At 33.5% G+C, this 26796-nt stretch overlaps 4 protein-coding genes across 4 annotated transcripts; 1 reads left to right on the top strand and 3 right to left on the bottom strand.

The window, feature by feature from the left end:
* Positions 1-67: 67 nt before the first annotated feature.
* Positions 68-13587, top strand: LOC115885183 (protein flightless-1). The gene is made up of 20 exons (XM_030904003.1): positions 68-289; positions 345-694; positions 752-1128; positions 1233-1697; positions 1751-1845; positions 1906-1970; positions 5602-5848; positions 5903-6088; positions 6802-6916; positions 6981-7180; positions 7536-7708; positions 7770-7896; positions 8156-8307; positions 9170-9294; positions 9354-9553; positions 10780-10991; positions 11712-11875; positions 11934-12085; positions 13149-13262; positions 13321-13587. The coding sequence occupies exons 1-20, from the start codon at positions 227-229 to the stop codon at positions 13453-13455; spliced, it is 3717 nt and encodes a 1238-aa protein (XP_030759863.1). The 5' UTR covers positions 68-226; the 3' UTR covers positions 13456-13587.
* LOC115885184 (60S ribosomal protein L17-like) lies at positions 12092-12800 on the bottom strand. The gene is made up of 2 exons (XM_030904004.1): positions 12464-12800; positions 12092-12403 (listed from the first exon to the last, which is right to left on the bottom strand). Exons 1-2 carry the CDS (start codon positions 12716-12718, stop codon positions 12179-12181), a joined length of 480 nt encoding a protein of 159 aa, XP_030759864.1. The 5' UTR covers positions 12719-12800; the 3' UTR covers positions 12092-12178.
* Positions 13588-13592: 5 nt separating the features above from the next.
* LOC115885185 (essential MCU regulator, mitochondrial) lies at positions 13593-14203 on the bottom strand. Its single transcript, XM_030904005.1, has 2 exons — positions 13922-14203; positions 13593-13862 (listed from the first exon to the last, which is right to left on the bottom strand). Exons 1-2 carry the CDS (start codon positions 14069-14071, stop codon positions 13746-13748), a joined length of 267 nt encoding a protein of 88 aa, XP_030759865.1. The 5' UTR covers positions 14072-14203; the 3' UTR covers positions 13593-13745.
* A 2484-nt stretch (positions 14204-16687) lies between these two features.
* On the bottom strand, positions 16688-22086 carry LOC115885166. Its single transcript, XM_030903974.1, has 5 exons — positions 21776-22086; positions 19154-19324; positions 18904-19080; positions 18009-18207; positions 16688-17124 (listed from the first exon to the last, which is right to left on the bottom strand). Exons 1-5 carry the CDS (start codon positions 21788-21790, stop codon positions 16910-16912), a joined length of 777 nt encoding a protein of 258 aa, XP_030759834.1. The 5' UTR covers positions 21791-22086; the 3' UTR covers positions 16688-16909.
* Positions 22087-26796: the final 4710 nt, after the last annotated feature.

Raw genomic sequence — 26796 nt, 5'->3', positions numbered from 1 at the left:
GTAGAATTTTCTTCTTTTAAATTATGTAGCTTTTGTAGAACTACCCAAAGATTCAACTGATCCTGTCACATTTTGACATATATCAGCTGTTTGTCAATGTCAAACGCTCCAAGGTCAATTTTATTTTAAAAATGACTAATTTCTTTTTTTTAAGTTAAAACAATGAAAATTAATCTCTAACAAGAATTTGCAAGACTAAAAAAACATTATAAAATCAGGAACAATTATGGCCAACACTGGCGTTTTACCCTTCGTGCGAGGCATAGACTTCACCCGGAACGATTTCAGCGTATTTATAGAAACTTCTCTAAAAGGTATTTTTTCTACATTATCTCTTGTTATAGGACGATAAATTTCCCGAGGCTGTAAGTTCTATGACCGGCGTGCAATGGTTAAAGTTGGATCATACAAACCTCAAGGAAATACCCAAAGAAATGGGTAATTTAATGAAATTAGAACACCTTTCCTTGACACGAAACGACTTGGAAAAACTGTATGGTGAACTAACAGAACTAAATTGTTTGAGAACGCTAAACTTACGACATAACAACGTGAAAAGTTCGGGAATACCTGCGGAATTGTTTCATCTAGAAGAATTAAGTACACTGGATTTGAGTCATAATAATTTGAAGGAAGTGCCCGAAGGTTTGGACAGAGCTAAAGGATTGTTAGTTTTAAATTTAAGCTATAACCAGTAAGTTTTCTTATTAAATGATGTAACTAATATTAAATGACCTTTTTACTTTTTTAGTATTGATTCTATTCCAAACTCTTTATTTATTAATTTAACGGATTTGTTGTTTTTGGATCTCAGTAACAACAATCTTGAAACGTTGCCACCTCAGACAAGAAGACTAGCAAATCTCCAAACGTTAATTTTGAACAATAACCCACTAGGACACTTTCAATTAAGACAGTTACCCAGTTTGATAAATTTAGAAACATTACATTTAAGAAATACTCAAAGAAATTTAAATAATTTCCCAGGTAACTTGGATAATTTGGTTAATTTGACTGATGTAGATTTGGCTCAGAATGCCTTGCCTAAGGTACCAGAGGCTTTATATTCATTGCCTAGCCTAAAAAGGTTGAATTTGAGTGAAAATGAAATTACAGAAGTATCAAATGGTAAGTAGAAAAAAGAGCACTCAGCTGAGTGACTAAAGAATACAAGGACAATAACACTAGACACCAAATTACTAGATTGTTATATATTATTATATTTCTTTTAGCAATGGAGTTATGGCAAAAATTAGAAATTCTAAACCTGTCCCATAATCAGCTCACTAGTCTTCCTCCATCCCTTTGCAAGTTACAGCTATTAAGAAGGCTTTATGTAAATGATAATCAACTAGATTTCGAAGGTATCCCTTCAGGCATCGGTAAACTGGGAGCTTTGGAAATATTTTCGGCAGCTCATAATCAGTTAGAGATGATTCCGGAAGGTTTATGTAGATGTGGATCATTGAAAAAACTAAATTTGAGCTCAAATCGTTTGATAACTCTTCCCGATGCCATACATTTACTCACAGATTTAGATTCCTTAGACTTGAAAAACAATCCGGACTTAATTATGCCTCCGAAACCAACTGAAATGACTAAGGGTGCTGGTTTGGAGTTTTACAACATAGATTTTTCATTACAGAATCAGCTTAGATTGGCTGGTGCTACTGTGCCTGCTCCTTTGCCATCCCAAAGTAAGTATCAAAATAAAATTTAGATTATGAAGTTCTTTATTATGTGTTTACAGATCCTAGCAAGGATCCGATAGCCAGAAAAATGAGGTTACGGAGGGGGAAAAGGGACCAAGAGGAGGCTGATCAAGATCAAGCAAAAATATTGAAGGTATTTAATATAACTCTCAGTAAATGAAGCTGAGAATGTAATGTTTTATGTTTTTAACAGGGCATGAAAGATATAGCTAAGGATAAGAATAGACTGCAAGAAGAGATCAAGGCTGAATCTTTGAAGTAAGAATCTTATTTATTTTTAGAATTATATTGTCACTTTTGACAAATTTAGTAAACTAAAGTGACCAGATTTGAGTCAACAATATCCGTCATTGTTGTTGAAGTAGAAAATGGCGGACACATTTTTCAGAATAGTACTGAACAACATATACACTGCTGGCAAAGGAATATTAGCAATAGGAGGTTTTCAATGCAATAAAAAAAGATGGTAAAGCTGCAAAATACACTGCAGTGCAACAGAGACGGATAAAGTGTCTTTTTCCCTACCATCGTATAGGGGAAGTGATCATAGAAGTGATACGACGAGAGAGCCCCTGCGAGAGGGGGCGCCGGGCGGGTCTTTAGACGCTTGTGTGGGGGCTACCGCCTACTAATAGAACACAGCCTACTTAACAGGACACTGTCTCCTCAATGAACACCTCAGTAGATTGAAACTAAGAAGAAACGGCGAATGCAGATTCTGTGGGGAAGATGGTGAAACACCAGTACACCTCATCACTGAGTGCGCCGAGACGACAACCATTCGTGCCATGAATTTTGGTACGACTGATATTGGAGATGGAGAACTACCCTCTATAAAACCGTCCCAGATACTGGCTTTTGTCAAAGCCCTGGGACTGTATGATGAGTTATGATTCAAGAAAGGGGGACACAATGGATCTGTAAGGTCGAAGTGATTAACCCCCCTCCCACTCATTCTAAATTCTAAAAATAGAACAGAATCGAAAAAATAGAAACAGGACGGACAGTGTTGCCATTCAATTAAATCGAAATTATGTTGGCTTGTCAAAATCCTAAATCTTCTAATCCCATTATCTTGCCTACTTAATGAAATATTAAATAAAGTACGAAACAATTTTAAGAATGTTTTCTCTAGGCACATAACTTCTTTCTAAAACGAAAAGTAACATGCAAAACTTTGAAATCATTTCTAAAATAGCAAGTGCAATTCTATGAAATGGCAATACTGTACGATCTTCCTAGCAGTCGCCCCGACACAGTCGGTCGGCGGCGGCGCTTGACAAAGCCGCGGCTGTGACAAAGGAATTAGGCCGAAAAAAACTTTATAAGGAGTAGCCGAACAGGGTTGCCGGGTTGGTTAGATTATAATTCCATACGAGAACAAAATTCTCGGTAGATCTTCAACAAAAATTAAAAGTACAGAAACGAAATAAAATATAATATTTAAGTCCAAAATTAGCATTCCTATGTGTCGTAATAATAGATCACTCAAATAAAATACAAATATAATAAATATAACAAGAATTAGAAATAGCTAGGTATATTATTTGATATTAAAAAAAATATTGAATTAAATAATATTAATATATTAATAAAAACATATAAAACTATAACAAGTAGGGATAGCAGTCACAAATTAGTGTAGCAGTCACTTTTTACCTTTGTACAAATTTTGATCAGTGATATCTAAAATTAATTTCATTTCAATGGGAAAGCTGTAGCAACTCTAACTCTTTTTCATATTAATATATATTTTTTGACGGGAAAATCATTAAAATATTTGTCCGAATTTAGGTTGTTTCTTAACTTAAATTTTGTTTTTTGTTTACATTTTTTGGGGGAAAATATGGGTTCAACTTTAGTAGATGAATGTAATAAAATCTTTTCAAAAGATATCAACTTCTTCGGGCATGTCGCCAATACCGCGTCTAATAAGGAGTAATAAGGATTTTTAGGAATATCTCTGTAACTCTGCAACTAGACAGAACGATGACCTGTATGTGTGTTATTACTAAATAAAATTTAATGAAACAATAATAAAGTCAGATTATACAGATTCCAACGCGGCAGTCGCTTAATTTTTAGTCAAATAAGTCAGTTTTTTAAAAGTGCTTCTGTTGTAAAAACTAAAGACGCAGTTGAATATATCGTTAGATTTTTCTTTAAATCGGTAGATCGGTAGGGAAATAAAATAATGGCGATAAATAAAGGGCAGGGAGATGGGTATCATGAGTGGATGGGAGGTGGCGGAATTTCCAAAATTTGTTATCTTATTGGAGTTTGTCTAAGTAGACAGTCGTAGTGGAAGTGGAAACGGGGAAGTTGTTGTCCATCTCTGTTTAAGCATAGACTTTTTATAGGCGTTTCATTCCAATGCATGTAATTCCTATGCCTAGAGATCCATTGCCGAGCCTGTATAACAAAGTCTGAAGTCTATTTGCTAAATTTATTTGGTTTAAATATAGCATTTTTTTCGTAAAAATTTAATACTAAAAACTATATAATGAAAACTATAACATGTGGCATTCTGCAGTAAAACTTGCATATTTTTTGGAGGAATGAATCTTTTTTAGGAATATAGATTAGGTATCTCACACTTTTTTGATAAAATATTCTCCAGACAATAGATCTGAAAAGGTCGCAGTGGAACAGGTCGATAGCCACCACGAAGAATCTAATCGTAACATATGTTTTACCCGCGCATGCGCTGTAGAGTTTTATGACGAGTCGTAATGAATCCGGAATAAGAAAAACCCGAAATAAGCTAATCTGATATATATTATAAACGCGATTTTAGTTACTCTTTCACGCAAAAACTACTGAATGGATTTTAATGAAACTTTACAATAATATAGCTTATACATCAGAATAACACATAGGCTATAATTTATAAAGATGTTATAAAAAAAATGAAAAGATAAATAACAGGAGAGCAATAAAACGTCTATCTTTATTCATGGACTGTCAATATTACAACTAGACACATGTAATAGGTACTTTCAAATATTGCCACTAGGTGCTATAATAAATATTACACTTTATATCAATTACTAAAGAATCCAAGTGCCGTGGCACATATTTTTCTTAACTTAGCTGTTTGAAGAGATATTTATATTTTTTGATAAATGTTTTGACTACGCCTATCATACTAATTAATTACGAAAAAACGTATTAAAATGTTAACAAAAGGTACAAAACTAGTATCGACGTATGTATATCGACGTACATCAAGTACATACCTATAATATCAGAAAAATAATTACCGAATTCAATAAGGATGGAAAAAATAAATAATTCTATGGAAACGGAACTCCTGGCTCTTTCTTATCGCTGCGGCTTTTACACTTGAAAGCTGAACAACTAATCACCATTGTAATAAAGTTTATACAAAGTTCACTACACACAAACTTTTAAAAATCGCTAAAATTGTCGCTGGTGACTCATTTGTTGCCATAAAAAAAATGGCGTCTAAAGGTGCGTATTCATTATCCGAACGAACGAACGAACGAATGAAAGTGCGGTATATTTAGACGGGGACCGAACGCATGCGGCCGTTCGTTCGTTCGTTCGCTCGACCATCCGTTTCGAGTCGGTACATCAAAGGCGTTCGCCAACAAATGCCTCCGGTCTTCTCGTGCGGTTCTATCGTACGGTCCCCGTCCATACCACTAGCGAACATTCGTTCGTTCGTTCGTTCGGACGCGAACGCCTTTGATGTACCGACTCGAAACGGATACGCACCTTAATGTCACAAATTCTGCTGCAGCCCGTCTATGGACGTTACATGTCCTTAATTCTTTAGTCATTGCTTTATATTAATAAAATTCGAATTTTACGCGAAAGAAGTCGCGAGAAAATTAGTATAAAATAAATATAAATCTCCTTTTAGACCCAAGAGGTGGGATGAGACTCTAGAAAAACCACCGCTAGACTATTCCGAGTTTTTCGAAGAAGATGCAGGGCAAGTGGCTGGTTTAACCATATGGGAAATTGAGAATTTCCTGCCCAATCGCATCGAAGAAGTCGCATACGGAAAATTCTACGAAGGCGATTGCTATATAATTTTGAAAACTATCATCGACGACAATCAGAGCTTTAGTTGGGAAATATATTTTTGGATCGGAGAGAAAGCACCAGTAAGTATTGTTTTTTTTTCAAAATGTAATTTTTATAGAAATATTTTTTTTTAGTTGGATAAAAGGGCTTGTTCAGCAATTCATGCGGTTAATTTAAGAAATTATTTGGGCGCACAGTGTAGGACGATTAGGGAGGAACAAGGAGATGAGTCTGATGAGTTTATGGCTTTGTTTGATACACAGATAACTTATATTGAAGGAGGAAGGACTTGCAGTGGTTTCTTCACAGTGGAAGATATGGTAAGTAAACATTTCAGTTGTAAAGCTTTATTCAGAACCTCGCAATTAGTGGAATAAATTAGTGGTGTCAATTAGCGTAGAAGTTTGTTCCTTGAATTTCAACATAAGCATTCAGAACGTCAAAATTAGTGGTAAACATTTTCAATTACTAGAAAAAGTTGTCAGACTTTTAACTTTTCCACTTATTATACTTCAAAATTTGCTAGAAATGCCATTTTGGCCTTTGATTATCTTCCGTCAAGAGAAATTGTGGTTAGAAATTAATAGTTGATTGTTTTATAAGCTAAATATTAGGTTTTCTCTATGGATACATCTGACTAACGCAAGTTATTGCTGGGATATGGTTAGGATATTCTATAATTTTAATTGTGGTTTTCAAACATTGTGAATGATTGTAAACCAAAAAGTATAAAGTGTAATTGAAACCACTAATTTATTCCACTAATTGCGAAGTTCAGAACAAAGCCTAAAAGTTAATATTTCTGGAGCTTACTCAACCAGGTCGTCAACAACCAGTTTCTGGGATCTAAATATACCACACCTAAAAATATTTGCATTTATTTAAGACTCACCCTGTATCTATCGATAAATAAGTCGAGGTTTTTTATATATGTATAACAGTGAGCAATAAAAGTACTTATTACTCTATAAGTTTGTGCACCTCTAAAATACTGAAAGGCACGCCACTGTTTGAAGTGATTATTATTTTTTAGGTATTCGAAACAAGACTTTATAGAGTGCACGCCGCTGGACCGTCTATTCATTTAGAACCTGTGGCTATCAGTCCATATTCCCTGGATTCACGTTTTGTTTTTATTCTGGATAAAGGTATTATTTTTGACCTATTTTATTTTGTTGTAATTCTTTTTAACTTTTCTATCTTTTATTTCAGGAACAAAAATGTTTATATGGAACGGTAAAAACGCAAAAAATACGTTAAAATCGAAAGCCAGGCTGATGTGCGAGAAGGTCAACAAAAATGAGAGAAAAAATAAAGCGGAGATTATTGGGGAAATCACAGGGGATGAGGGTAAAGAATTTTGGGTTACTCTGGGATTACCCGAAGATATCAGGCCACAAGATGTCATTAAAGTATGTATCTTTTTCAATTTTTAGAGATTTGTATTTGTAATTTGAAATATGTCAAAAACCTTACATTTCGGTCATTTTTATACTTCTCTGATGAAAGTCACCTTTTTTTTCTAGAATCCGAAAAACAATTAATAATTACTATATATGGTGTTCCATTATAAAAATCCTAGCTTTTATGTGTATTTTTTTGTGGGGGCTCTCTCTAGAACTCCATATATTTTTAAAAAATGCTCTAAATTAACCTAGGTATAAATATGCTATTATACTGTCGTTCTCCTTTGAGTTGCCGCGTCGTATGAGAGGCGTCACCCTGTACTAAAAAATCTCAACTATATTTTTTCTTTTTTTTTACTAGGAACATGTTGATTCAAATTTTACTCCTGTACCGCCACGTTTGTACCGCGTTCAGCTCGGGATGGGCTACCTAGAATTACCCCAGGTTGAAGTACCGCATGGAAAATTAGTAAACACTTTACTGAAAAGTAAAAACGTGTACATTTTGGATTGCTACCTGGACGTTTTTGTGTGGTAAGTTACTGAACTATTTTCCTATAGATAAAATACTAATTTTATATTTTCTTTTGAACAGGATTGGTAAAAAGAGTACTAGATTAGTGAATGCTGCCGCTGTAAAACTGTCTGAAGAATTATTCAACATGATTGATAGGCCTGATTATGCATTGGTTACCAGGGTTAGGGAAGGTACAGAACCACAGGTTTGTGTTTATTTACTTTTTATAATGTCTGTCCATTGAATCAGGGAGGATTTCGTCAAACGATAATTTGCCTGTGAATTAAGATGAAAGATACAACTGTCATTATCAGGAATTCTTTGTTGGACAGTCTATAATGTGTGTCTATAATCCCCGTAATAACAGAAAAAAGCGGTTAAATTCTTCTTCTTAATTATACAAACCTATTCTCTGTTTGCAAGATATGTATAATTTTAATAATAAGTTATTCAATTATTTCTAGGTATTCAAATGCAAATTTGTGGGTTGGGATGAAGTAATAGCCGTAGATTTTACTCGAACAGCCGAATCGGTGCAAAAAACAGGTGCGGACTTAACTAAATGGGCCAGGCAACAGGAAACTAAAGCTGATCTAACTGCCTTATTTACTCCCAGGTAAGTTTGTGACAAATGACAGCTTCTAAACGTGTTAGTGCCTGAAGAATCGATAATAAAGTCGCGACATCCTTACTAATATTATAAACGCGAAAGTTTGTATGTATGTTACTCTTTCACACAAAAACTACCTAATGAATATTAATGAAACTTTACAATAATATAGCTTGATGTATTCAGTTGTTTTCGATCACTTCCTGTCTCACAGGAAATGACTACAACTTTTGATTTTTAAATAGCACCCTCGGTATTTTTTTACTTTATTCGATAGAAAATGACACTCTGAATAGAATGCCATTATCATATGTCAACTTTTGACATTCTCGCTTAAAAAATCGTATTTTAAATTTAAATCTAAAGTGCCATGGTTGTATTAAAAACACTAATTTTTAATCAAGAAGCAAGCAATAAAATCGATTCTAATAGTTTTCGTGTCTTGTCCTGGTCGAGAGAGGGTGGTTCATTAGCATATTTCGAAAAAGCTTTGTTTTACTAGTAAATTAATACCACACACCTGGTATTTCGAGTCAAAATGTCGTTATGAACCGCATTTTACAATTTCAAATAAACCATATGGGAAAATGTCAAAAGTTGACATGTGATATGTCATTCTATTCAGAGTATTATTTTCTATGAAATAAAGGAAAAAAATACCAAGGGTGCCATTTAAAAATCAGAAGTTGTAGTCATTTCTGGTGAAACAGAAAGTGACCTAAAACAATTGAATACATCAATCAATCCTAATTTATGCCATATATTAACAAACCAAATATCGTTTTTTTTTATCTGAAAAAAAAAGTTATAGGGTTGAGCCACTTTTGAGACGCACCCGGTATACTAAATAAATCCTTTAAAATTCTAGACAACCACCAATGGCTCTATCCGAGGCTCAGCAGCTCATGGACGAATGGAATGAAGACTTAGAAGGAATGGAAGCCTTTGTCTTGGAAGGCAAGAAATTTGTACGCTTGCCTGAAGAAGAGTTAGGTACAATTCAAAAAAACATTTTTCACCTACTTATCAATTCACACATATAATTTTTCTAGGTCATTTCTACTCCAAAGACTGTTACGTCTTCCTCTGTCGATACTGGGTCCCAGTGGATGACACTGATGACAATGAACACGTAGATGACGCAGACGATCTTCAAGTAGTGGTTTATTTCTGGCAGGGCAGAGAAGCCAGTAACATGGGCTGGTTAACTTTTACTTTTACACTTCAGAAGAAATTCAAAACTCTGTTCCGGGTACGTTATCAATGCCATTTCTGTACAAGGTGTCCCATTTTTGTGTTTTATGGGGTTTCTCGCTTTTGTGTAGAGATACAAAGTTGGGGTTTTCACATCACTACCGTTCCCAGCGAAAAATTAGTTACGCCACTGGATTCTACGTGACCAAGTTTTCGCCTTTTTGATAAATCATAAGATAATCAAGATACAAAGGAGGTCAAAAAATGCAAAATTTTCAAATTCACCCTGAATTTTAGAAACTAAGAGGGCATACATACATACATATCTGTAGTTTTATAAGTAGCATTTTTAGTTTTATAAAAAAGTAGCACAATGGTGCGAAAACTGCATCTGTGTATCTCTACTAAGAAACAAGAAACTCCGTAAACCCACGAAAATAGGACATCCTGTACAGGGTGAGTTAACAGTGTAGTTATATATATTATTTTATTTGTTTTGATATTTATGAAAAAATGTTACATAGCAAAATTTTAGGGGATATAATTTAAGATTCTACATAAAGTGCTATCTTTTTTAAATATAATGTTATATTCCTAAAACTAGTAGTTTTTGTAATATTTCAGTTTATTTAAAGAAATGTCATTTCAGTATTGCAAAAAGTTATTGGTAGTGCTATAATTTTTTAAGGTTTGAAAAAACCTATATAACATACTTATTAAAAGTTGAAGAGTCTTTTAGAAGATTCGGAAAGAAAATACTAATATCTAGGTGTGCAAATCGAAAAATAAGAATTTTCAATTTTAAGTAGACGAAATTCATAAATTTATTTTGGACACCCTGTAGCATCTAACTTAAATATCCCTACCTATATATTTTTCTTAAACTCTTAAAATCTCTCCTACCAAATTTGTGTACTCCAGCTTCAAAAACAATAGCACCATTGAAATTTTTTACCATACTAAAATTTAACATTTTTTTAAATAAATTGAAATATTAATTAACTCTTAATCTTAGATATACAAGATTATATAAAAAAACATATAGAATTTTACGCAGATTCTAAAAATACGAAAAATTCATGTTATATCCTCCATACATTTTTGAAACACCCTGTATACCCAAAAATAATTTTAAATAATGTATCTTAATATTCTCTAAAACTTTCCTATTTAACATTTTTTTTGTATTTCGCAAAACAAACGAGATGAGTTTTTTACCCCTTATCGTGTACTCACCCTGTATACTTATAAAACAACTTATTTAACTGTTTGTTCTTTCTTCAGGATAAGTTAGAGGTGGTCAGAACGCACCAGCAACAAGAAAACATGAAATTCATGGCCCATTTCAAGCGAAAATTCATTATTCATCAAGGCAAAAGAAAGATAAAAGAAAAAAATATGGTTGAATTCTACCACTTGAGATCAAACGGAAGCGCCCTGTATACAAGACTAGTTCAGATCAAACCCGATGCCACACAGCTGAATTCTGCTTTCTGGTAACTGACCATCACTTCAATAAACCATTTAATCGAAAAAAAAAAACGCGTCATAGGGACCATTGAAGTGAGAATTGATAGTAAATCTGTAAAATGTAAAAAGTTTTCGGACATATTTTGCACTCTGTAGATTGTCATTTCAATGGCGATTGTATGGCTGTTTTTTATATTCTGTATATATGTACAGGGAGTCCCATTTTTGTGTGCTTTACAGGGTTTTTCGTTTATAAGTAGAGATACAAAGATGCAGTTTTCACATCACTATGCCACTTTTTATGAAACTTAAGATGTTATACATACATGATTTATCATGGCTCTGAAATACAGGGCAAATTTGAAATGTGTTGCATTTTGGATTCCCTCGTATCTCAGCGATAATTTGGGCCATATATCAAGAATAACAGCTCCCAACGAAAAACCAGTTATGTCACTAAATTCTACGTGAAAAACTTTATGGGGCATATAGTTTCCATATTTTCTATAAGTTATAAGATAATCAATATACGAGAAGGGTGGAAAAAAGCAACAATTTCAAATTCGTCTTGTATTTGAGGAACCAAGAGGGCTAGGACAAATCTGTGTGTAGCATTTTTAATTTCAGAAAAAGTAGTGCAGTGATGATCTTTGTATCTCTCCTCATAAACTAGAAACACCATAACACACACACGAAAATTGGACACCCTACACATATAATACATTTTTTTTTTCTTTTTTTAACAGCTATATTTTGAAAGTTCCATTTGAACAAGATGATGATCCTGATTCTGGAATCGTTTATGTGTGGATTGGTTCAAAATCAGATCAGGATGAGGCTAGACTTGTTCAAGAGATAGCAGATGAAATGTTTAACAGCCCTTGGGTCACTTTACAAGTATTATCTGAAGGTAATGTTATTTTTTTTAAGTAAAATAGAAAAATATGTAATTATTTTTTTCCACCTAGGTGAAGAGCCAGATAATTTCTTTTGGCTTGGCCTCAATGGGAAAAAACCCTATGAAACTGATGCTGTTTTTATGGAATATACCAGACTCTTTAGGTGTTCGAATGAAAAAGGATATTTTATTGTTTCGGAAAAATGTTCGGACTTTTGTCAAGTAAGTTTTATTATTTATATTCAAAAGTTTACAAAAAATTAGCAAAGAACATCACTGAAATAGTTACCTACTTGAAACTAACATAAACTTAACTTAGTCTTTCTTTCGAAGTACCATTTGGATATGACTTAAATGACGTTCGTATGGGTTGATTCTTCCATGTGCTCGGAAGGTTTTTCTTACAGACACCGGGGCTTGATTAACTTGAATTTGAACGATAGCCAGGTTTTGCGTGTCTTTACCGTAAAACTCAGCATTCGATATAGCGTTTCTTAAAAGATCTTGAACACATTTCACGGCATTTTTTGGCCAGCGACCCTGTATAATAAAAGTTTCATAATATTTCAATATAAATTCAAAACTAAAATAAATACTCACAATGATCGTCCGAAATTGTTTGGCTTGTGCACATTTTCCTATTCCTCCTTTAAATATCTTAAAAGGAACGCATTCCTTGTGAGCAAGCACGTTTTTCAAATACGCTTCGGCCCTTTGAACGGTCATTCCACGCACTGCATTCGCTGTTTCTACGAGATTTTTGTATTTTACCGGTATGGCGGAAGCTTTCGCTTTAACACACTCGGTTTCTGAAGGATTTTTGTAAGAAATCGGAGCCAGTTTAACCGTTTTCATTTTTGTTAAATAGCTTTAACTTTTTGCGGGAAAAATAAATGAAAACGGAAAAAGCTAAGAGAAAGAATTGTCAGTTGCACTTCCGTTTTCATGCGCCAATGAAAACGTCTTATTTTATTTTGGATGTCATGTGATTGTTCTTCTAATTTTACTATTGGTCCAAAGATAGTCCACCTTTTGGCGGTCTTTTTAAATTTTATGTTTCTACTTAGGAAATTTCTAATAAAATAACAATTTTTGCATTTTATTTATTTTAACAATCGTACTTTTTGAAAGATTTTTGTAAAAAACTATGTTTTATCACCCTTCGGTATAATTAAATTGCTAAATAAAAGAACATCTGAATTGCCCGTCTTTTTTATTCGTATTTATTTGACGGGTCATTTTATCTTTGTTTTTTGGCGGTATATTTAAACTTGATTTTTTTTAGGACGATCTTGCCGATGACGATATAATGATTCTTGACAATGGCGAGCAAGTTTTTCTATGGTTGGGAGCTAAATGCAGTGAGGTTGAAATAAAACTAGCTTATAAATCTGCACAGGTACTTAATTTTAGTTTTATTAAAATATAATCAATATAACTATTTTTTTTCCTTTTAGGTTTATATTCAGCATATGAGAGTAAAACAGCCCGATAGACCTAGGAAATTGTTCCTGACTTTGAAAAATAAAGAATCTAAAAGATTTACTAAATGTTTTCATGGCTGGGGAGCACATAAAAAGCCTCCAGAATAAAATAGTATTATATTATTTAATTTTACTAATAAGCTGCCATTTATATAATTTTATACTGAAAGTCGTAACTGTAACCATATTATTTAATGTATGTGTTGATTTTTGTTATTACAAATAAAACAATAAGCTTTTTTTGAGTTTTTATTTAAAAAAAGCATCTGGGATACCTATATACACTTCAGAGTAAATAAACAATATTTTTCATCCATAAATAAATTAATTAATGACCTATTTTCTTAAATCTTTTGGCAACAAATTAAAATAACCACTACAACATATCCTAAACGTTTCTAATCATCATCGTCGTCATCTTCAGGTACAAATAAGTCGTTTTCTTCTAAGAAGTTTGCTATATTTTTACTAATACCTGCACCAATAAATAGTCCAACCATAACAGTTAGAGCTACCTAAAAACCATTATTTTTCAAATTATAATGACACAAAAACAGTATACCTTTTAATTTACCTTAAAAAGTCCAAAAGAAGTTCTTTCAGGTGGTGGTAAAATAACCCCACGTTTGGTTGCACTGGCTAGTCTATTTTGTGTTATAATATTTTTCGAAATTTTTAATAAACGTGACTGTCTAGATCTGATAGATAACAGAGATAAAGACATTTTATTTAACTCGTAATATCCTCCGAAAGATACACTTTACGAAAAAAAAATTCTTATGCCAAATCGAGGGCCAAATATTTGTAGGTTATTTTTGAGGTGACAAATCAGCTGTCCGGACAAATATAAACAGATGATTTGATTTTTCTGGCAAAAAATTTATATTTTTTCAGGATTATTCTGTTTTTTTCTCCCAGGAAAATTTTATAATACCTAATGTAGAAAAAATACGTCTTATATACAGGGTGATTCTTTTATAAAATAAGGTAGTGAATTCATGGTTTTTCCCCTTTCTTATAATTTAAATTAGCTCAGTCATTGGGGATCAAAAAAGGGGCCTGCTTGGAAAAAAGTCCGGAAGTTTTGAAACTTTGCAGGTTTATAGGTTTTGGGGTCCCTTACTTAAAATCCATAAAATGCACATTTCCAGACTTAACGCCGGCGCCGCCATCTTGCCAAGATGGTGCTCAAAATCGGTATTTTGTAAATATCTCGAAAACTATGCGTTTTTCGCAAAAATTTGAAGAGAGCAAAATTAAAGAGAATAAAATTTCATATAAAAAAGGTTATATGAAAATTTTCGCTGAAGTCAACCGTTTAGGCATAAAATCCCTGGAATTTTTACAATTTTGCGTAAAGTATGATAAACATAATATAGTTGATTTTCCGAAATCAAATGTCGATTAGTGTTCACTAAAACTAGTTTTAGTTTAGTTTCTTCAATTTTGTCATGAAACAGTGGCGTATCATTAATTCGCTCATTAATTTATGAATAATTAATTGTGCTGGACAGCATTCATTGCGAACTTACCACCAGGTTCTGCACTGGTCTGGTTGTTCAATAACAGGCATTACTCCAGTCACAACGTTGAAAGATCCAGCTCCAAAATCCCTATTGGCATTTTTATCCTGTAAATGCAAAACCAACAACTATGGTAAAGCCTGCGGATGCAGAAAAGCAGGATTAAAATGTTCAATGATTTGTGCATACTGCAATAGGAAATCCTGTGACAACGTCACTAAAGTGTCACTCGACGAATCCGAAGAGGAGTTGGACTTGCCTGTAGATATCCCTCTGGCGGCTGAAGATGGTTGGACTTATTGAGAGACCACCGTGATGAGCCCAGCACAGCACACACGATCGACTTTGACATCAATGAGCCAGATCCGTGGGGCTTGTGCAGCTAAGTTAAAGTTTTTAATTTATCTAGTGGAGTAGGCCTCCGGGGAGAATACGTTAAAATAAACGCGCCATGTACTTTACCTCTTAGTGAACCCTAATCGACATTTTATTTCGGAAAATTGACTATACATAATATTATTATATTTTACGCAAAATTGTAAAATTTTCAGGGATTTTGTGCCTAAACGGTTGACTTTATCGAAAATTTTCATAAAACCTTTTTTATAGGAAATTTTATTCCTTAATTTGCTCTCCTTAAATTTTCGCGAAAAACGCATAGTTTTCGAGATATTCACAAAATACCGATTTGCGCCGGCGGCAAGTCTGGGAATGTGCATTTTATGGATTTTAGTTAGGGACCCCAAAACCTATAAACCTGCAAATGACTTTGTTGCTTTTAGAAATGGTGATTATTTAAATCTTGCTGTATAATCTGAATCAGCTGCTATTTCAAAGCAACAGGTAAAGATGAAATATTATCCTTTTAGATTCGATATTATTACTGCATATTTTTAGGGTAGAGTTTTGGATGTCCCAACCTAACTTGTATTTGTATTTTGCTGGCACGTTGGCGTCCCTTTTCTTTTGTCCTCCAGAATGTCACATGGAAGAAAGGACATGTTCTTTATTATTTAGTGAGCCCTTGGAAGTAATTCGAGGTAGGTTCATTTTGTTTATTAGACCTTGTTTGATTTTAAACAAGAGTTTCGTATTTTTAGGGTCCAAGGTCCGGACTATTTCCAAGGTACGGACTATTTCCAAGGTTATAGTCCTAAGTTATGATCCAAGGTACGGGTAGTGTTCCCTTGTACCATTATCCTATGTACGGTTGTCCTGTGAACGAGTGTCCCCAGTAGGAATGATTTTTCTTGCATATAAAGTGCCCCAGCGTGGATGTAGCTTGAGTCCCATGCTGCTTCGCTCCCATTTCTAAGCCTAGTCAGTAGCTACGGCTGTAGTGATTCATGGTGTCCTCATTCTGGCCTATAAACCTGCAAAGTTGCAAAACTTCCGGACTTTTTTCCAAGCAAAAATCCCCATTGACTGAACTAAATTTTAAATATACCTTTTTGACGATCGATGATATGTCTTATTTCCTGTATACCTAGTATTTTTTTGATGAGTTAATTGATTCACAACAAAGAATATTATAATCATAAAATATTATAATATTCCTTATATTCACAATTTATAAGTAGGTACTGATAATTTCTGATTTTTGCCGTTGAAGCGCTGCGGTTGGAATTTGTTTAAATCAACTGAAATGCACCAAGACTATACCGAGTAGATTTTAAAATAAATTATTAAAAAATTTATAAATGTCTCCAAATGTGTCCAAATTGTAAAATGGTAGTTTCATATGCCTTTTAAGACACTCTACATGGCGAATTATTGGCGAAAATTAAACAAAATCCTTTAATAATGACTTAGTTTATTACATTACCAATTTTTTTTCAGCTGACATAAAATAAACGTACAAAAAGCTACTAAACCTAGGAACGTATTACAAATATAACAACAAAACAAACTTAAACTAATACATTTACAATATAATTTGTAGCGTGTACTTATTAAATGACTAAGTTGAAGCTTGGAGGTCGATTCCTATGACAATATACATGTAGAAAACAAGGAAAATACTATAGGGAGAGTCAAACTTAGCCCCAAGGTTGCAAATGGACGACCTTCTGTCCGAACCAAGGACCGGCGGCCGATGGGTGAGAACCTCCAGTCTCGTCGGAGGTGGAGGAGTGGGCCGAAGCTGCCACGGCTGCGGACGCAGCTGTCAAAGAACCCTGTTTGGCAGCTGCTACTTGACGCAACGCGGAGTTGCCTGACGATTGGATAGATTGGATTTTTCTGGCTACATCATCTGGAAAGAAAAAGGTACAATCAAATTTTAGTTAGAACATTCGAAATGAAAAGAAAATTAAACAATTTAAAGGTTTCTGCAAAATTCGACTTATCAAGTGGAGAAAGATACGTGAAGATATACTCGTGTTTCAATACCGTTTGATATAGAGTCATCCCGTGATTTAAAACGAATTTTTAAGAATGTCAATTATAAACTTGTGTATAGGCTTGATGCATTTCAGTTAATTTAAAAAAAAATCCGACCGCAGCGCTCTCTACGGCAAGGATCGAAAATTTCCATTAGGTAATCCTAAAGATAAAACACCTCCACTGGAAAGGTCGGGTATTTATGAACTTTTATGAAAAGATTGTAATTAGAAATATGTTGGGCAAACTGGAAGAACAACATTATCTAACTAGATTTAAAGAACATATGGCTCAGATATGAAATGATAGACCGGATATATTTTGCGTTGCTCAACATATTCTTGATAAAGATCATTGCATAGATATTAATAATTTAAAATTAATAAAAAAACAGTCTCAAATTACAGGCAATTTGATGCTGAGAGGGCGTCAAAATTAATAAATGTAAAGATAATATGAACAGCGATAATGGTCCAATTTCTTCCAGTTCTCTGTTTCTATTGTTCTAGTCTCAGGAATTAATTGTTACGCTCGCTAGGTTTTGACTCGCTTGGTTAGTTTAGCCACGCTTGGAAAAAACTGAGCGTCTATATAAACTCTCAATTTGTAGATATTCGAAAAATATGTGAGTTTTTTCTCAGAATAAATATTTTACAGTTTTAAGACTATACATAATTATTGTAAGAATTATTTTCCATGCGAGTAAAGGAACATCAGGAAAGTTATTTTTCAAAATACGAATAAAATAATAATTACCTGTTTTTTGAATTTCATGAGCAGCTGCCGCGGCACTTTTCTGAATGATAGCGGCGGCATGAGCCTCTTTGCTAGACGCTGCCCTCTGAGCTTCTGAGACTTCGGCCTTGGCCTGAGCGAGACGCTGCTGAGCTCTGACCAAAGCAGTGGCGGCGGCTTTCGCTTCCTGTTGTTGTACGGCGGCCGCTGCTTCAGTTTTCTATAAAATCAATATAATATAAAATAAGTATTAATTGGTAGTAAACCATTAATTACAATGTACAGCAAGGCAAAGTATGTGCAAAATGCAGAGACTGGCATGTATTTGCATCAGAGGAGCCATAAGAACCTACCCAACAACAGCTATGCAGATCATTGTAGATCTAACACCAGTGCATATTGTTATCGGTAGATATGCCAATGTGAAAATAATTAGAATTGTCATTGACGGGAACAGTACTGGGAGAATTGTCAGCTCAGTAGCTTGGAATACTCTGAAAAGAAAAATTCTATTCCACCAACTCTCATTGGATAACATATGCGAAGAATGTACAACTTTGAGAACCACCTCACTGTAGTGTTGAGCATAAAAAGGATTGAAAGAGAGACACGTTTGCTCAGCAGGTAAAAGATGGTACCATAATGTGGTATACTGATGCTAATCAATTTGAAGTTGGTCAAAGAATACCTAGAGAAGCTGAACAAATTAGGCAAAGAAAATAAAGTTCTCCTGCTCTGGGTGCCAGCCCATCAATGGATAGAGGGAAATGAAAAAGCAAACGATCTAGATAGAAAAGGAACTACTACTCTACTCACTGGACCAGAACCACAATCTACAGCGATACTATTATGGTAGGGCGCGAGAAAAAAAAACTTTGCACATTAGTGAGGTCTAATGAATAAGGTGTTCTTTTACCTGAAGGGCTAGTTGGGCATCTGCTTGCTTTTGGGTGGCCAGGTGTTGTTGGGTGAGCACGTCATCCTTGGCCTCCTGGACTCGACGTTGGGCGGCCATCACGCTGGCCGAGGCTTCCTTGGCGGCCTGGATTGCTGATGCGATATCTGCCGATGATATCGACGGACCGTGGGGTTTCTACAGCGTAAAGTTTCGTATAAATCAGAGATATTGGATTATATTATATTATATAGTAGGTTAAGTTACTTACTGCTACGCTGAATGTTACTGATGGTGACGAGTAGCTGCTGCTGGCAGATCCTAGTCCACTATGGCCGAAACCGTCGTAGGAATATCCATAACTACTACTGTCAAAATAGCTTCTTTTTGCCACCCGGGAGGCGGCCAAAGAGCCATTGACAAAGAGCAGAATCACAACAGCCTGCAACAAAACATTCAATATATCTTTCTTATAAAATTATTTTACTTTATTATGGTAAAAAATTGTCAGTGACGCTAATATTTCTTAAGTTGTGTCCTCAAATTTGGTAATAAAGTTGAGTGGAGATAAAGAAAAAAATATGTGTAAAGATATTTTAGTTAGATACTCCGGGATGTTCAAAATAATCTCAGGTGGCACCTCTTATACGACGCGGTGGCTGCAAGGAGAACAACAGTTTGTATTAAAATGAAATTGTGTTAGTCTTGTCAAATTGTATTTTTTTGAAGAAAGTTTTGGGGCAGTTTTGATTTATTTTGTTATTTATGTTTTTTGAGACGCTAAATCCGAATCTGATGTTTGCTAACAAAATTTCGTGACGGAACATTGAAAAAAAAATACAAAAAAATTGCACTTTTTACGAAAAATTGCACTTTTTACGGTTTTTTAACTCCAAAAATGTCCATTTTTCAGAAATAATACTTCTGTACAAAATAAAACTGGACAAAACCTTCTACAAATTCAGTCCTTTATATTTTTTTCCACAGATAATCCGATTAGGCTCTAGCGCTGGTTAAAGATTAGGGTATTTTGAGCTGTCGCTTCAAAATCGATTTTTTGGAAAAAATACAGCCTTTTTCCAAAAAATATATTAGTATATATAGTATAAAAATTCATTTATAAAAAACGTAGATTGCAACAAAAAAACTTGAAAAAGACTACTGTTACCTATTATACAGGGTGGTCCGAATTGTATTCTGGAAACTTCGGCAGCATATTCTGCTGATAAAAATAAGTAAAAAAGTTCGTATAAATGTATGTCCTAAATTGCTTAGTTTCAGAGATACAGGGTGTAGAAGTTTCATTTTTTATTTCAATTTTTTCTAAATAATTTAATAAGTAACGTCAATATTTGTATGAAAATTGGTGACTAGGAGTTTTTTGACATGAGAAATTTGATTTTGATATCAATATAACTCCTATTTGTAGGGGGCGCCACCTACATGTGTATTAACTGTTTTGAAGAGTAATAACTTTTCGTCCGTACCTGTATAAAACTACTGAGTGAAAAAATATACATTTCCGTGATTTTCTACGTAAAAAATGTCTCTTGGTAAAAATCGCCCCGAGCAACCGTTTTCCAGATATTTAGAATGGAAATAGTCAATACATGTCATTATTGACAAAAAATAAACGTCTTGGGTAAATAATTTTATTTGACTGAATTGATAAATTTGGGAACTTTTTGTTTTTTTTAAATTAATAATAAATTTTTCTTCGAAAAAATGACGATAAAACAGTTTCTGTTGAACTTTTGGCACAAAAATATTTCAAATTTATGATTTCGTTAACTATTTAGTTAACATGTTTATATATAATAATTTATGTCAATGATGACAGGTATTGATAATTTCGATTCAATAGAACCATTACCCATAGCGATTTTTACCAAGAGACTTTTTTTACGTAAAAAACGTCGTAAATGTATATTTTTTTACTGAGTATACGTTTATACAGGCACGGGCGAAAAGTTATTACTCTTCAAACCAGTTAAAAATATGTATGTGGCGCCCTCTGTAAGTAGGAGTCATATTGACATCAAAATCAATTTTCTCATATCAAAAAACTTCTAGACACCAATTTTAATCAAAATATTGAGGTTACTTCAAACATTATTTGAAAAAAATCGAAATGAAAATGAAACTTCTACACCCTGTATCTCCGAAACTAAGCATTTTCGAACATACATTTATACGAATTTTTTTACTTATTTTTATGTGCAGAATATGCTACTGAAGTTTCCGGAATACAGTTCGGACCACCCTGTATAATATTACATTCATAGAGCATTTAAATTTATAATGTTGTTGTTCACAGTCCTCCTGCATTAACAACTGTGTTGATAGCCTTTCTTGCATTTGCAAGAATGTGCTACAGTATAGAACCCGGTATCGACTTCAAAGTGGTTAATTTTGGGTTTAAATTGGGTCTAGAGAAGGAAACTGTTTGGGAAAGGGACAACTTCTCAATGGACACCTCGGTATATTGAAGCTAAGAAACAACCGCCTATGGAGATTCTGTAGGGAAAATGGAGAAACACCAGAACACCCCATTACTGAGTGCGCCGAGACGACAACCATTCGTACCATAAATTTTGGTACGACTGATGTCGGAGAAATAACCTCTGAAAAACCATCTCAGATACTGGCTTTTGTCAAAGCCCTGAGACAGTATGATGAGTTATAGCTCAAGAAAGGGGGACACAATACACAACAGATCTCTAAGGTCGCGGTGATGACCCCCCCCCCTCCCATATATTCTATATTCCACCGTAATGAGGCTCTAATTTGATTAACACCCTGTACATTAATTGCAAATGAAACAATACTAAATTTAAGGGTAAAGTAATATTTTTGTGAATTAGATTTTAATAGTAAAACAACCATTTCTTACCCCAGAGAAGAACATCTTGCTAGTACTTGGTCGATCGGCGGATGTACGAAGTACACTGACTGCCTATCCCCAAAGCTGCTCATCTTTTATAGGCGGTACCAGTAGAAAAAATCACCCTAGATATAAATTAAGTGAGTATTACGGTTATCTCGACAGGGCAATTCTTTCCGCGTACAGAAGAGCAGGGCCCCGATATCACGAACCCTATTACTTTCCATCTTGGGTACTATCACTGGTACGATGGTACGAATTAAATCGCATAGTTTTTCAAATAAAAATCGCAAGTTTATTAGTGTGATGTCCGAGGAGAGGTTTCCTCATTTCTAGGTAACGGCCATGTAGATTTATCTAGAGATATACGGGCAGAGAAAATGAATGGAGAAAAATAGTAGATTTAGATAAGGTTTCCATATTATGATGTCCGAAGTTACGGGACATGTCCGGGTTGGTTCGACCGGAATTAGAAAAAATTTCGGGTAATCTTACCTTAAAAACAATTTAACTTTGTTGAATATTTGAATCATTACGATGTCACATATCTAGCAAACCGACATTGTTCGAAAGTACCCTTATCTATCTGGTCAATTTTTTCTTTTATAATAATTTAATTTTTTAACAGTTTACTTTTATTTAATGTACCTACAACCTACAATAGTTTAATACGTAAGTATTTATTATTTTATCAAGAAAAATGGAGCAATATCTGTCGGCGGAAGGACTAGATATGTTACTAGTGATTTTATTTTGTGAGGAAAATCGCTTGTTGGCCTGATGGGTTAATTTTTATGCTCAAAGATATCCAAATACGCATCTTCCTGTTAAGCGATACTTTGAAAAACTACTTTTCCTATTTCGCAAAGCTGATAGTGTGGTTTATGAAAAACCTATTAGGCAGAAACCTGTTGCTGGAAACGAAAAAATAAATTTTCCGTAATTGGCTCTTTTATAGAAAATCCAATATATTAACAAATCATCGTAAAATGTAACAAAGTTATGAAACGTTAAAATAATAAAACTTATTTATTAAACTATTGTAGGTACATAAAATAAAAGTAAACTGCTATAAATTTAAATAACGCCTATAAACTCATTTCTGTTTTGAAAATAGTTACTACATAATTGTCACTAGAAAATTGCCATGACGATACCAGCACTCTTGCATGGTTGCCATTTTATTAAAAAATCGCTCTTTATTCATATTCTCACACAAATAGGTATAGGAAACCCTAATATAGCTTGAAAGAGCATTTAAATTTGCTTCCCGTTTTAAAAAATACAGAGTGTTGCATTTGAAATAACTTGAAATTTTTAAGTAAAATAAATAGTTAAAATAGACAAGCAATTTTTGATATCGCACTGTATACATTTAAGGAAGCAATGACATTTTTAAGTAAAGTTTATTTCTTTGGCTTAAAAGTCAGTACAAGAATTAATTCTGAAAAGTAATGTACAGGGTGGGTCAAATTCGACGCTTTTAAATGGAAACACCCTTTTCTATAGGAGATAGACGAAAACTTGTATAGGCGTCTGGAGCTCAATTTTTATCAAAAACATGATGGTGAAAACCGCACATAAATATCTGTTACCGTTTCGGAGTTACGAGGTGTTTTTCAAAAAAGTGCATTTTTAACAAATCGCTGTAACTTTTTTACTATGGAAAATTTTGTATTTCTATGAAAACATTTCCAAAGCACATTTTTACATAGAATTTAATGGTTCAAGTATATTTATTTTAAAATTAATAATTTAAGAGATATCAACAGAAAAATTGATTTTTTATTTGGGACACCCTCTATATTTTTAATTAACTGAAAAGCATTTTAAATTACCTTTCCAAAAATATAGCATACTTGATATTTTGTTATAATCCCCTTCGAAATACAGAATTTTTAAAAGTTCGCCACTTTTAACTAGTAGGCTTTGGACCCCTTATTGGTGATATGCCCTTAATGGAACTCGAAAACATATTTTTCCAGCAAGCCTCTGAACGCTGAAGTTATCAGCAATTTTTTGCAGCTAATTTCAAGAATAAATGAATAGCTAACCAAGATCCCAGCCGTTGGCCGTCGAGGCCGCCTGTCTTAGTGCCCACGGATCTAATCCTATCGATATATTTGCCGAAGAATAAAGGTTCCTTATTGTTCCGTGTAATCTAGACAAGAATTAGAAATACTTAGCAGTTATGAGAGGGTATCTTTCACCCCCACTGAGTTAATGGATTCCGCGAGAAATGTTCAAAAACTGCCCCGTCTGTCAATAACAGAAGAGGGTTGATATGTCGAACACCTGTAGCAAAATCTCATGTCTTGGTTTGCTATTTATTTTTATTGTTATTAGATATAGTTTAATTGTGTTGATTTTGGTTAAATATATTTTAAATTGTTAAAAAATTCTGCATCTCTCATCGCAAATATTATTTTCGTTTTAACTGATGCTCACAGCTAGAATTTTTTTTTGCATTACAGCCGATGCCGTTGAAAGCCTACTTATTTAAAGCGGGCAAATTTTTATATACTCTATATCTCGAAGAGGAATCGAGTAAAATATCAAGTGTCTCATATTTTTGGAAAGGTAGTTTTAAATTATTTTCAATAAATTAAAAATATATAGGGTGTCCCATATAAAAAATCAAATTTTCTGTTGATAATTTTTAAATTATTAATTTAAAAAAAAATTATACTTAAACCATTAAATTCTACGTAAAAAGGTGCTTTGGAAATGTTTTCATAAAAATACAAAATTTTCCATAGCAAAAAAGTTACAACGATTTGTTAAAAATGCATATTTTTGAAAAACACCCCGTAACTCCGAAACGGTAACAGATATCGATATGCGGTTTTCACCATCATGTTTTTGACAAAAGAGTTGAGCTCCAGACACCGATATTAGTTTTCGTCTATCTCCTATAGAAAAGGGTGTTTCCATTTAAAAGCGTCGAATTTGACCCACCCTGTACAGGGTGTTGACAAATTTTTTTATTATAGCATGCATATCTAAATATCTCAAAAACCAAAGGTTTTAAAGATATTTAACCTTAATAATAAATGCCTGATTTGATGTCCAAGAATCCCAAAATGAAATAAAATACCGGGTGTTCCATAAGAAAAAATATAACTTTGGTATGGATCTTAGTCGTGACACACCTTGTACATTTTAAAATGATTTTAAATTATGCACACTACCTTTCCACATATAGCCATAAAATATTTTGTTTCTACTTCTTTCCGTTTCGGAATATTTAAACGAGTCGAATGAGGTGCGCCACTTTGTATAACGTGCAATATTAAATTTTACCAATAAATTTCAGCCTTTAATAATGCCAAACAAAAAAAAAAGTGTGTACCTAGTAAATAACAAAATTCCCTTTTTTTCTATTTTTCTATTCTATTAAAAAAGGATGCTCCAAAACAAAAGAGTATACTTAACACTTTTTCAACTGTCATTAATTTGCTTTTTAAAGTCTGTCTCTCCAACGGGTCAGGGAAGACTAACGTCAAACAGACATTCAAAAAATGACAGAAAAAACAATTTACATGTGCATTAAAATGACAGGCAACAACTCTCACTGTCAAGTATACTCTCGTCAGACAAACCCTGTATAAATAAATTCATAATTTATTTTTGGACAAAATCCCGATTTTAAAATAGACCATAGCTCAAAAATTTGTACGGAAACCCTAATGTTATGTTACGGTTAAGGTCCGATATCCGGTTAATGTCGACATTACCCGGTTAATCTCGAGAATAACACACAACAAAATAACCAAAAACATAACCTAACCCAAACATTAACATGTTAATGTCGACATTAACCGGACACAGGCCCGTTCCTGGGGTATCTGGCGCCTACTTGCAGCATTCTTTTGTGCGCCCTTTTTATATTTAAATCAATTATATATCTTAATCTTAATCTCAAAAAGTTAAAGAATTTATATTCTGCGACAAACGAGCAATATGTAATTGAAAATGTAAAAAAACTATTCTAATTAAAGTATAAAAACATTTATTAAATAAAGAAAACAAACAAAACCACAAAAATATTTAGTAACAAAAATAGTACCCTAAAGAAAAAAAACTGACTCATTTTATATGAAATACATAAAAACAATAAACTAAAAATCGAAAATAATATGCATGTACTGATTTCTTTCGAAAATCGACAACTATGAAACTATGAACCCTTCTCGGACACAAACGGTACATTGTGAGACAGGAAATTGTAGAGAGAAACAAGCCCTATAACATAGGATACAACATTTTAATGAACAGTGCTTTCCATAAAATCAATAAAATGAAAAATATACGAAATAATATACATATACATGTACTGATTTCTTTCGAAAATCGACAACTATGAAACTATGATCCCTTCCCCGACACAAACGGTATATTGTGAGACAGAAAATTGTAGAGAGAAACAAGCCCTATAACATAGGATACAACATTTTAACAAACAGTGCTTTCCATAAAATCAATAAAATGAAAAATATACGAAATAATATACATGTACTGATTTCTTTCGAAAATCGACAACTATGAAACTATGATCCCTTCCGCGACACAAACAGTATATTGTGAGACAGAAAATTGTAGAGAGAAACAAGCCCTATAACATAGGATACAACATTTTAATGAACAGTGCTTTCCATAAAATCAATAAAATGAAAAATATACGAAATAATATACATATACATGTACTGATTTCTTTCGAAAATCGACAACTATGAAACTATGATCCCTTCCCCGACACAAACGGTATATTGTGAGACAGAAAATTGTAGAGAGAAACAAGCCCTATAACATAGGATACAACATTTTAACAAACAGTGCTTTCCATAAAATCAATAAAATGAAAAATATACGAAATAATATACATGTACTGATTTCTTTCGAAAATCGACAACTATGAAACCATGATCCCTTCCGCGACACAAACAGTATATTGTGAGACAGAAAATTGTAGAGAGAAACAAGCCCTATAACATAGGATACAACATTTTAATGAACAGTGCTTTCCATAA

This window comes from Sitophilus oryzae, unplaced genomic scaffold, assembly GCF_002938485.1.
Source record: "Sitophilus oryzae breed Bouriz unplaced genomic scaffold, Soryzae_2.0 scaffold_376_pilon_pilon, whole genome shotgun sequence".
In the NCBI taxonomy this organism is placed as follows: domain Eukaryota; kingdom Metazoa; phylum Arthropoda; class Insecta; order Coleoptera; family Curculionidae; genus Sitophilus; species Sitophilus oryzae.
Note: the sequence above shows the minus strand (reverse complement) of the source record. Positions and strands in the feature narration are given on the sequence as shown.